This window comes from Lepus europaeus, chromosome 5 (genome assembly GCF_033115175.1).
Source record: "Lepus europaeus isolate LE1 chromosome 5, mLepTim1.pri, whole genome shotgun sequence".
In the NCBI taxonomy this organism is placed as follows: Eukaryota; Metazoa; Chordata; class Mammalia; order Lagomorpha; family Leporidae; genus Lepus; species Lepus europaeus.
In genome coordinates this window covers 157,385,501-157,398,068 of record NC_084831.1, presented here as the reverse complement: position 1 = coordinate 157,398,068, position 12,568 = coordinate 157,385,501, and the positions used below count along the sequence as shown (strand labels likewise).

General features: G+C 42.0%; 1 protein-coding gene across 5 annotated transcripts in view; it reads left to right on the top strand.

The window, feature by feature from the left end:
- The window catches only part of RABGAP1L (RAB GTPase activating protein 1 like), an 803,019-nt gene that overhangs the window by 142,931 nt on the left and 647,520 nt on the right, over nt 1-12,568 (top strand). For all 5 annotated transcript variants that reach the window (XM_062192989.1, XM_062192987.1, XM_062192988.1 and 2 more), the window contains exons 9-10: nt 2,885-2,987; nt 6,203-6,369. In XM_062192989.1, coding sequence (XP_062048973.1) covers nt 2,885-2,987; nt 6,203-6,369 — 270 coding nt within the window. The remainder of the gene's footprint in view (nt 1-2,884; nt 2,988-6,202; nt 6,370-12,568) is intronic.

The window sequence follows — 12,568 nt, the reverse complement described above, 5'->3', positions numbered from 1 at the left end:
GTCCTAGAGATGGTTCAGAAAGTTTGTACATCTTTACAGCTGTTTATTTATACTAGACCAATGGCTAGACCCATACTTAGAAATATATTTGATCTTATAATCTAGTGTATTTGTGTAAGAAGTTGAAGGAGGCGTGGGTGTGTAAGAAGTTGTAGGTGTGTGTGTGTGTGTAAGAAGTTGAAGGCGGGTGGGTGCTGTGTGTGTGTAAGAAGTTGAAGGAGGGGTGGGTGCTGTGTGTGTGTGTAAGAAGTTGAAGGAGGGGTGGGTGCTGTGTGTGTGTGTAAGAAGTTGAAGGCGGGTGGGTGCTGTGTGTGTGTTAGAAGTTGAAGGAGGGGTGGGTGCTGTGTGTGTGTAAGAAGTTGAAGGCGGGTGGGTGCTGTGTGTGTGTTAGAAGTTGAAGGAGGGGTGGGTGTTGTGTGTGTTAGAAGTTGAAGGAGGGGTGGGTGCTGTGTGTGTGTAAGAAGTTGAAGGAGGGGTGGGTGCTGTGTGTGTGTAAGAAGTTGAAGGAGGGGTGGGTGCTGTGTGTGTGTGTAAGAAGTTGGAGGGGTGTGTGTGTAAGAGTTTGAAGGAGGAGTGTGTGTGTGTGTAAGTAGTTGAAGGTGGGTGGTATGTGTGTGTGTGTGTGTAAGAAGTTGAAGGAGGGGTGGCTGTGTGTGTGTGTAAGAAGTTGAAGGAGGGGTGGGTGTTTGTGTGTGTTAGAAGTTGAAGGAGGGGTGGGTGCTGTGTGTGTGTGTAAGAAGTTGGAGGGGTGTGTGTGTAAGAGTTTGAAGGAGGAGTGTGTGTGTGTGTAAGTAGTTGAAGGTGGGTGGTGTGTGTGTGTGTGTAAGAAGTTGAAGGAGGGGTGTGTGTTTGTGTGTGTGTGTAAGAAGTTGAAGGAGGGGTGGCTGTGTGTGTGTGTGTGTGTAAGAAGTTGAAGGCGGGTGGGTGCTGTGTGTGTGTTAGAAGTTGAAGGAGGGGTGGGTGTTTGTGTGTGTAAGAAGTTGAAGGAGGGGTGGGTGCTGTGTGTGTGTGTGTAAGAAGTTGAAGGAGGGGTGGCTGTGTGTGTGTGTGTGTGTGTGTTAGAAGTTGAAGGAGGGGTGGGTGTTGCGATGAAGCAGTTAGTTAAGCTGCAGCCAGGAACGCCTGCATCTGATGTCTGGGTGCCTGTTGATAAGCTCCCGGCTAATGCACCTGGGAAGCAAAAGCTGGAAGGTCCGTGCTTGAGTCCCTGCCATCCACATGGGAGATCCAGATGGAGCTCCTAGTTTGTGGCTATCGGGGCCATTTGGGGCATGAACCAGCAGATGGACGCTAACGCTCACTTTACCCCTCTCTCTTTCATTCGGCCTTTTAAATAAGTGAATGAATGAATGAATAAATAAAAACATAAATGAAAGAATTTTTAGGAAGCAGTAATTAAGCCTTACATGTGTGGTGAGCTCTTATTTTCTCTTCTGCTTGCTCCCTCTCTCCTTTTGTCTCTGATCTCACTTTCTCTCCTTCTCCATCCTTCAGTCTTCCCAGCATCTGCCTTTGTGTTTTGTCTGAATGATTTGCAGTTTTAAGTTTTCTTAATATTTTCTCCATTGTTCTCTTTCTTCATATCAGTTTCTCAATATTCTGCTCTTTTCATATTTTCCCCTACTTTATTGTTTCTTTTGCTGTGTAGAAGCTTTTCTTTAGTTTGATGAAATCCCATTTGTCTGTTTTCACTTTTATTTCCTGCGCTTCTGGAGGCTGATCCAGAAAATTCTTGCCCATTCTAATGTCCTGAAGTGTTTTGCCTATGTTTTATTCTAATAGTTTCAAAATTTCAGGTTTCACATTTAGGTCTTTACTCCATTTTGACCTACGTTTGGCAAATGGTGAGCATCTTATATTGTATTTTTAATAGAAACTATGTACATCCTTATGTGTAGGTGTATAAGATTTTGACAACCAGCATAAAGTTAAATATAACCTCTTACCAATATTATATTTTGTGATTCAGCATGGAAGAATATGCTTCCTTTTATCTAAGAGGTGCTATCTCTATGTAGAAACTCTGAAGAAAGCTGTAGGAGAATTTAGTATTTAAAGAAATACTTTCTATTCTTTTAAAGATTATTTGAGAGGCAGAGTTAGAGAAAGAGAGGGAGAGACAAAGAGAGATCTTCCATCCACTAGTTTACTCCCCAAATGGCCACCATGGCCAGGTCTGGGCCAGTCCGAAGCCAGGAGCCAGGTCTCCCATGTGGTTTCAAGTGGCCTAAGCACTTGGGGCATCTTCAACTGCTCTTCCAGGCCATTAGCAGAGAGCAGGATCAGAAGTGGAGTCAAGGCTGGCACCAGGGCTCAATAGGCTAATCCTCCGCCTGTGGCGGGTTCTAGTCCTGATCTGGGCGCCGGAGTCTGTCCCGGTTGCCCCTCTTCCAGTCCAGCTCTCTGCTGTGGCCCAGGAAGGCAGTGGAGGATGGCCCAAGTCCTTGGGCCCTGCACCCTCATGGGAGACCAGGAGAAGCACCTGGCTTCTGGCTTTGGATCAGCGCGATGCGCCGGCCGCAGTGCGCTGGCCGCGGTGGCCATTGGAGGGTGAACCAACAGCAAAAGGAAGACCTTTCTCTCTGTCTCTGTCTCTGTCTCACTGTCCACTCTGCCTGTCAAAGAAAAGAAGTGGAGGAGTCAAGACTTGAACCAGTGTCCATATGGAATGCTGGTGCTGTAGGCAGGAGCTTAAACTACTATACCATAGCACCGACCCCAAGAAATACTTCCATAGGGTGAAAAACTTTACAATGAAAGTAAAACCCCCATTTGATGGTAAATCCAAATTTTAATAAAATGGATTGCTTAAAATAAGATAGTTTAAAACATCAATTTTTCTTAATGAATATAGTATCAATGACTCCTGTTTGAACTTTTACAGGAATCCATGGGGAAGAGCTATGATGGGAGAGCCTATGTTATTACGGGCATGTGGAACCCCAATGCACCAATATTTCTGGCACTTAATGAAGAAACACCAAAAGGTGACTCTTCTTAAAGATCGCTTATTATTTGCTTTAAATTTTACATCATAAATAATGTCATTTTGTTATATTTTTAAAGAATTGTGGTACTCATTTAAAATGGAGATATTCTTTTAGAATTTGAAGTTCCTTGACATTTGCTTCTGTGAAGAAAACTCCATTATTCTCCCCAAAAAAATAGGTGAATTAATTTTATTAAATTATAAATGTCAAAATCATTTGGGCTTTGCACTTAATCCATCACTGTAGAGTTTTATTGGGTGGCAGTATTGGAAGATTATGAAAGATAATGATGAAAGCAAACAAGGTCTGGAATGTTGAATGTTTTTATTTATACTTTTAACCTTTTTTATATTATGGATTGCTTACTTTTTTATTAATTATTGGTCATGTTCTTGTCCTTCAGAATCTTAGCACTATATAATAATAAGGCTTTCATTTGTGGCAAACTTTTGTTTTCTCTAGTTGTTTATATTTTTATTTTACATGTCTAGAATTAGATTAGCAATAATGTCACATTTATCATTTTTCCCATTATGCTTTTTATTCCTGCTTTATCCAGATACTGTTAATTGCCTAGAAGATTCTAGATTACAGTTAAATGAAGTTTATGATAAAATAAACATTTTAAATGACAACTAGAATTTTGGCTGATAACACTACACTGTTTTTGTCTATAGCACTTGTCATGATTCCAGTTTTATACATGTGAGGGTACTTCAGATAGTTAATGGAAAAATACTATTAAAGGATAAGTTTATCATGGTGCAAAGAAATCTGAAATCGACCCATAGTTTTTTTTAACCACATAACTTTTATTATTATTTTTTTTTACAGGCAGAGTGGACAGTGAGAGAGAGAGACATAACTTTTATTAATATTTATATTCATTGACAGTCATAGAAAATGTTGATTAGAATTGAAGGTTATCCTCAAGGACTCATTTACCCTCTAATGAAATGAACAATTGAAAAAGGTTTGGGATTGTTAAACAATGTCCATGGGAAGCTATCATTTGGACTGACTAAGCCAGGATGGAGTAATATAGGAATGAAAAAAATGGGCCCGTTTAAAAAAAAAGAGATTGACGTTAGTTAACCAGAGGGGCCTTTAACCAGGGTCAGCATGAGGAAGTTCCCTCTGTTAACATGAAAAAAAAAAAAAAAAAAAGTTAACTTTAAAATGATTCTAAACAAAGAACTTTATAAACTGTTTTTTTGGTAATTAAAACATTAAGAAAAATTAAAGGCAAAGAATTTCTCATCCTCTGCTCATCCGCTGCTTCACTTCCTAAATGCCTACAGCAGGGGCTGGATCAAGCCAGAATCAGGAGCCAGACTCTCAGTTCCCTTGTGGGTGACAGGGACCCAACCACCTGTGCCAGTACCTGCCTTTCCCAGGATGCAAAGCAGCAGGAAGCTGGAGTCAGAAGTGGAGCCGGGACTTGACCCCTGGCACTCTGATATGAGATGGGGTTGGGTCTGCTTTCATTTATTTTTTTTAAGAGACTTCAAGTGACTGATTACTAAGTATAGAAAGATCTGGGTGAAGTAATGGGAGATCAGGGCTGTTTTAATCGGGGTCTGTGTTTGCATGCTCATCTTAGTGCTGTCAGTCTTCATTGATGGCGGGAGCACTTTCCTGGTAAAGGGGACAGCTTCTTCAAAGGACAATACACACCTTCCTTTGGGGCGGGTGGAACTCTGCCCGTGCCTGCTGAATTGCAGCTGCTTTTAGCTCACAATAGCCCTTAGGCTAAGTGGCCTGTATTGATCCCTCCTAGAAAGAGTTCAGTGAGATCATAGAAAACAATGAACCCTAAGCAAATAGCCATCGTTTTACTAACATCACAGAAGTTTAATGAATGTTGCAAATGTGCTCAGTGGAAGTTTACTGTCAGTATCTGCATTGACTTCAAAGTTTGTATTTTTCAAAGAGAGCATGCATAGTTTTTTTTTTTTCTACAGCACAAACTTTTTGTGAACTTTTAAATTATTTTTTGATTTATTTGTTTTATTTGAAAGGCAGAGTTACAGAGAGGGGTTGGAGAAATATATATAGAAAGAGAGAGAGAGAGAGAGAGAGAGAGAGAGAGAGAAACAGAACGCATGCACCACCCACTGTTTCATTCCCCAGATGGCTGCAACGGCCGGTCAGGGCTGGGCTGTATGGGAAACCAGGAGCTTCATCTGGTCTCCCTCATGTGATTTTTCTTGATGAATATATTGTCAGTGACTCCTGTTTAAACCTTTACAGGAAGTGTTTGAACTTTTACAGTACAGGGGCCAAAGCATTTGAGTTATCTTCTGCTGTTTTCCTAGGTGCAATAGCAGAGAACTGGCTTGGAAGTGGAGCAGCAGGGTTTAGAAATGGTGCCCATATGGGATGCTGGCACTGCAGGTAGCATCTTAACCCATTAACCACAGTACCAGCCCATTAATGAACTTTTTGAAGAGCCCTTATATGCATGGATTTGAAAATTTTTTAACACCAAGATGAACTTATCTTTTAATTCCATCTTTCCACAAATTTTTGACATATACTTATATATGTATTTCCTTGTGTGTGTGTATAAGCATACATGAATGTACACACATGCACACATATGTGTATATGAAAACTTCACAGAACTGTTTTATTAGCACCTTGATTAATGGTTTTCCTAAGGGTAGATATATGTTATGAACAATGAGGGTACTGACAAATTTCCAGAGACTTCGTTTAAGACATACAATGTGGACATACTTGTATTAATAATATTTGATGTATACATGTTTAAAATAGAGAATGCTGAGCAATTTTTTTGGATTTTACTGTTCTTCCCATGCAGTTAATCAAAGAGAGCCAATAATTGCTAGTGTATCTTTTTATAAGAGGAAAGGAGAGATCTCTGTGGTTTTCCAGAGGTTCTTTGGGAAATGTGATAGAGTGACAGTGAAAATTTTATTTTGCTTATTTTATATAATAGGGGTCTAACGTGAGGAATGAAAAAAAGAGTGTCAGGAGATTTGGACACTTGATTCAGATAGGGTCCTTGGTGGCGGATAAACATACTTTGAGCACTTGGTTAACTACTGAATCAGATTGGTACTGAACTATTACAGAATAAATGTATAGCAGGTCCTATTACTATGAAGAAGCTCAGTAGTTTCAGAAGTGAGGAACCTTTGTTTTCTTAATCAAGGAGGTATAAACCCAGACGATTTCTGCCACAGATAAGCGGGTGTACATGACTGTGGCAGTGGACATGGTAGTCACGGAGGTGGTGGAGCCTGTCCGTTTTCTCCTGGAGACCGTGGTCCGTGTGTACCCTGCAAACGAGCGATTCTGGTATTTCAGCCGCAAGACTTTCACAGAGACTTTCTTCATGAGGTTGAAACAGGTGGGACCTTTTTGTTCTCTTCATAGTGTAACATAGTTTTCTTTCTATCTATCATTTTTTCATGCCAAGGTGATTGCTTAAGTTGCCATCAAAAACAATAAAATTCTTACAAAAATAAAATATTTTATGTTAACCCAGAGAGTGTTTGAAAAATCTGCATCTGGGTAACTTAAGCTTAAAAAATAAAAACAACTGGTATAATAATTACCTGCTTTTTCCCCAGAAGCTTGTAATGTGTACCTGTAAATTATGAGCATACTTATTAGAAATCCTGATGATGTATAAAACCACTTTTCTTCCTTTTATATATAAATATTTGAAACCAAACTGACAGGACACAGAAATATCATATGCTTATAACATTTTAATGAAAACATTCCTAAGAAATTGCCATAGTTATTTCTGCCTGTAATGTTAGGAAGTCTACATTATAAGAACATCTTATTCAGCTTATCAGTAAGCTAATAAAATTATTTTAACATCAAGTTAACAAATCTAGGGTATGTCATCCTTAAATTAGGTAGTATTAGGTAAATATTTAATTTTTGTTTCATAATGAAGGAGGAAGGTAACAGTAAATTAATTGGACTTCTTATTTATTTATTTATTTATTTTTATTTATTTATTTTTTGACAGGCAGAGTGGACAGTGAGAGAGAGAGAGAGAGAGACAGAGAGAAAGGTCTTCCTTTGCCGTTGGTTCACCTTCCAATGGCCGCACCGCGCTGATCCGATGGCAGGAGCCAGGTGCTTCTCCTGGTCTCCCATGCGGGTGCAGGGCCCAAGCACTTGGGCCATCCTCCACTGCCTTCCCGGGCCACAGCAGAGAGCTGGACTGGAAGAGGGGCAACCGGGACAGAATCCGGTGCCCCGACCGGGACTAGAACCTGGTGTGCCGGCGCCGCTAGGCGGAGGATTAGCCTATTGAGCTGCGGCGCCGGCCAAAATAATTGGAATTCTAATGCTGTCAGTTTCATAAACTCTGTGTAAAATTCTCTGTTCCAATAATGGGAATCCTCTCTACGCTGTTTTTGTCTGTACTCCTGTTCTGCCGAGTTTTAAAATGCTTGCTGCTTCATGTATTGTAATATGTGAAATGTACTGAAGTAAGCATCAGTAGTGATAGGAGCATAGGAGCTACTTAGCCATTTTCATTAAAAAATGGGGAAAAAAAACAAACAGCTTGTTGTGGCCCAATTAGCCTTCCTATAGTAGATGGTTTGAAATAATTGTGTTTTGTGTGTTTCATAAAATTTTTATAACTGTGGTTTGACTCAGTTTTATTACTGATGGACTATTTTTTGCAGCCTGTGCTAATGAGATTGTATGAGCAGTACTGAAAACTTCATTCTCATGAGCACTGTTTAATATTTTGTTATGAGGATTCCACCCCGCCTCCCGGCTCTCTCCAGTCCTTCCTCCTATCCTTCGCTTTAACGACACTAAGTTATGATGAGATATTCTACCTTTCGGACACCTGTGAAAAATTTAAAATTTTTCCCAGTTCTGATCTGTGTATATACTTATAATTATAAAATATAGTTTGGATTTTTATTATTAAATGTTATTTTCATACTTTTGAAACTGCTAGTGGTGAATGACTTTAATAAGTATCATAAGAATGCTTTTAGTAATAAACATAAAATTGCTACATGGGGCCATTTCATGTGAATTAATGAGTTTAAATTGAATTCACTTGCACTATTTAGCGCTATTAAATATGAGACTGATTTAAATTAATTTTAACTATGAAGAAGATGGTTTCTTTACTGCTGTAATCTGTATTAAGGTAAAAGTGTGGAAAGATATGGAAAATAGATTGTTGTCTGACTCACTCACTTAGGAAAACATACCCATCTTGAGCAGAAAGAATGAAAATGAAAATGCTGAGATCTAGCGAAATTCAGTTACTAAAATGTATACGTGTAATTATTGTAAGAGCTGAGGTGACAGTTTCTTACCTTAACCCAGACTGTGCTTCCGTAAGGGAAGACTAGTTTGATCCTGTAATTCCAGAGGCTGGATTGGTTTGTAGCTGTTAAGAGTCATCTGGAGATACTAGACTAGATAACGTTGGTTGAAAGAAGGAATTATGTGAGCATCCGATGCTCTTTAGGATTGCGTTGGAAAATGCTGGTCCAGGGCGTTACTATTTTTAAAGAATCCATGGGAGGATGAGTTGGTTTCAGTTCTCAGTGATTTATTCTTAGACTCCAGGAAGTGTTTCTTTCTGAGAGTGTTGCACACACTGAATGAACTCAGAAGCATTCCCGTGTCCCATCAGGACTAGGCCTGACTCCTGGGGGCAGCATCAAAGCACGGGATGTCCTATCCCAGGTTATTTTGGCTTGGCTGCTTTTTACGCTGAAATGTTGAGAACTTTATCTGTCAAAGATAAAGTCCTCGCCTGTTCCTAAGTAGTGTCCACTGAAGGCCAAATGGCATTTTCATTTCATTCCTTCTGCGCTTACAGGTAGCAAGGAGAACATGTAGGAAGGAGAAGGGAGCTGGGGAAACTTCCTGAGAGTCTTTTGACCTGAGAGCCAACATAGGAGCAGAAGGCAGTTGGGTCAGAGTAGCATGTGGCAGTGCCCACAGAGCAGGAGAACACAGTAGTCTGACGAGAGGGAGCTAGGTTCCTGATCATGGGAGACTCTGCCCTTCCCATTAGGGTTCTTTCCTTATTGAGGTGTGCTTTGTACACAGTAAAATGTGTCTGTGTTGATTGTACACTTGGTGAATTTTGACACATTTGTACATCTGAAAAACTGCCACCAAAATTAAGATACACGTTTCCATCACTCAGAGCTTCCACTGTGCTGGAGCAGGCGTTTGGCCTCGTGGTTAGGCTGCCATTTGGGAGGCCTGGAGCCCACATTGGAGTGACTGGGTTTGATTTAGGATTCTGGCTTCCCGATGATGCCGTGAAGTAGTTGGGCCTTTGCCACCCACCTAGGAAACCGGAATTGTGTTCTGACGACGGATTTGGTGCAGCTCAGCCTGGCCGTTGAAGGCATCTGAGGAGTGAACCAGTGAATGGGAGTGTTTGCCCTCTCCTCTCTCCCCTCTCCCCTGCCTCACCCCCTCTCTCCTGCCTCACCCCCTCTCTCCTTTACTCTCAAGTGAAAACCAAAGATTCCATTGTACCTGTTCCAGCCACTTCTCCCCAGCCTCAACCTCAGGGAACCCCTCATCTGCTTTCTGTCATTAGACATTGTATTTGTCTTTTCGAGAGTTTTCGATGGTATATAGCTGCATTCATATACCATCTACTCTTTTGTGTAAGACTTCTTAGGTGTAACATTGTTTGTGAGAATCGTTCATGTTATGTGCCAGAGTTCATTCTTTTTACTCCTTTGCACGAATGTACCACAACTTGTTTATCCGTTCGCGTGTTGGAAATCTGAGTTTTTGTCTAGTACGGTTGAAGCTGCTATATGTGTACCTTCGTGGGGAACATAGGTTTTCATTTCTCTTGGGTAGGTGCTGACTGGTGGGATTGTTGTGTGATACAACAGTATGCTTCAGAGGAAACTTCCAAACCATCCTCCAGAGTGCTTGGCCATTTCATTTTCCCTCCACTAATGCATGTGTGTGTGTATTCCAATTTCTCTTCATTTTTACCAACACTTAATATTGTTGCCTTTCACTTTTTACTGTTCTTATAAGTATGTAGACATCCCTGATTACAGCATTAATTAGCATTTCAGATAGAGTAATGATTCTGAGCATCTTTTCTTGTGCTTATGGGTCATTCATGTTTTCATTATAAAATATTTTTCCAGATATTTTTACCCACTTTTTTTTTTTTTTTTGACAGGCAGAGTGGACAGTGAGAGAGAGAGACAGAGAGAAAGGTCTTCCTTTGCCGTTGGTTCACCCTCCAATGGCCGCCGTGGCCGGCACGCTGCGGCCGGCGCACCGCGCTTATCCGAAGGCAGGAGCCAGGTGATTCTCCTGGTCTCCCATGGGGTGCAGGGCCCAAGCACTTGGGCCATCCTCCACTGTACTCCTGGGCCGTGGCAGAGAGCTGGCCTGGAAGAGGGGCAACCCGGACAAAATCCGGCGCCCCGACCAGGACTAGAACCTGGTGTTCTGGCGCCGCTAGGCGGAGGATTAGCCTGTTGAGCCACGGCACCAGCCTTGCCCACTTCTTAATAATTATATTTGTCTTCTTACTGAGTTGTTTATGTATTATGAATATGCATTTTGTCAGATATTTTATATATACATAATACTGACAATAGCTTGCCTCTTTATTTTCTTAGCAATATCTTCTTTTTTTAAGATTTTATTTTATTTATTTGACAGAGTTACAGACAGTGAGAGAGAGAGATACAGAGAGAAAGGTCTTCCTTCTGCTGGTTCAATCCCCAAATGGCTGCAACGGCTGGAGCTGTGCCCATCCGAAGCCAGGAGCCAGCTGCTTCTTCCTGGTCTCCCACATGGGTGCAGGGCCCAAGCACTTGGGCCATCTTTCACTGCTTTCCCAGGCCATAGCAGAGAGCTGGACTGGAAGAGGAGCAACCAGGACTAGAACCGGCGTCCATATGGGATGCTGGCACCGCAGGCAGAGGATTAACCTGTTGCACCACAGCACTGGCCCCAGCAATATCTTTTGAAGAGTTGATTTTAATTAAAAATTTTTTTAACACTTTTTTTTAGAGATTTATTTATTTGAAAGAGTTGCAGAGAGAGAGCTAGATCTTCTGTCTGCGGTTCATTCCCCAGATGGTGGCAACAGCCAGGGCTGAGTCAGTCTGAAGCCAGGAGCCAGGAGCTTCATCTGGTTCTCCACAGGGGCCCAAACACTTGGGCTACCTTTTACTGCTTTTCCCAGGCCATTAGTATGAAGCTGAGTCAGAAACTGGTGCCGGTATGGGATGCCAGCATCACAGGCTGCAGCTTTACCTGCTATGCCACAACACCAGCCTGGACGTTTTAAATTTTGGTGAAGTCATATTTAACAGTACTTTATTATTTGTGCTCTTGTATCACACCGGAGAGAACTTGGCCTGCCTCAGAGTGTGAAGATGCAGTCATGTATTTTCTTTAATGCCTTGTAGTTGAGTTCAGTGACTTTTTTGTTTGATTGTATCTGCTGTAGAATCTCTGTTTTGGATTTTTCAATTCAGTCTTCCGTGCTAGGATTTTTAAAAATGATTTCCATGGCTTTGCTAAACTCATTTGTGTGCTTATTTTGCTAATTAGCTGTCTATCCATGTTTTCTTGTAGTCCACTGAACTTCAAATGCTTCTTCATTTACTGGATAGCTTTTCCATTTTTTAAAGGATTTATTTATTTTAAAGTCAGAGAGGGAGAGATAGGGAGAGAGAGATCTTCATCTACTAGTTCACTTGCTAGATGGCCACAACGGCGTGGGCTGGGCCAGGCCGAAGCCAGGAGCTTCTTCCAGGTCTCCCATGTGGGTAGCACAGGCCCAAGCACAGGCCCAGATCATTAGCAGGCAGCTGGATTGGAAGTGGAGCAGCTGGGACTCCAGCTGGCATCCATGTGGGATGTCAGTATTGCAGGCGATGCCTTAATGCCAGCTCCCTAGATTTCCATTTTTTAATGGTCACTTATTACAGCTTTATTAGTTTCCTGTCCTTGTGATCACTGGTTCCATGGTGTCTATAGTACTGTGAAAGTGGTCACCTCTTCAAGCTGTTACACATTTACAATGGCAGGGAAAGATGCTGGCCTGCACGGTGGGGTAGCAGGTAACATCTACAGGCAGGTGAGGCTTGTTCCTGGGGGCTCTGGTTGAGTGAGGCTGCTGACAGGCTTTATGGTCATATGAATCCTCTGGCTGGGCTCTGTGATCAGGCAGGACCACTGACTGGGCTCCTTGGTGAAGTTCGGCCACTGTTTAAGATGTGAGATCAGATGGAGCTATTGGCTGGGCTCTGCTTTGCTTGTGTTTGGATTGGGCTACAGGCTGTGCCTCACGGTTGGGTAGGGTCCCTGGGCTGCACTCTGCAATTGGACAGGCCCATCCGTATTGCCCTGCAATCAGACAGGCTGCTGGCTGTGCTCGTATTTGGGTAGGACTGCAGACTGTGCCCCAGAGTTGGGCATGGTCATTAACTAGGCTCCCTAGTAGGGTGGGGCTGTAGGCTCTGCTCTGTAGCTGGGTCGGATCAGATCACTTGTTGGATAGCTTAGCCAGGCAAATTGATGACTGCTCCCTGGTTACA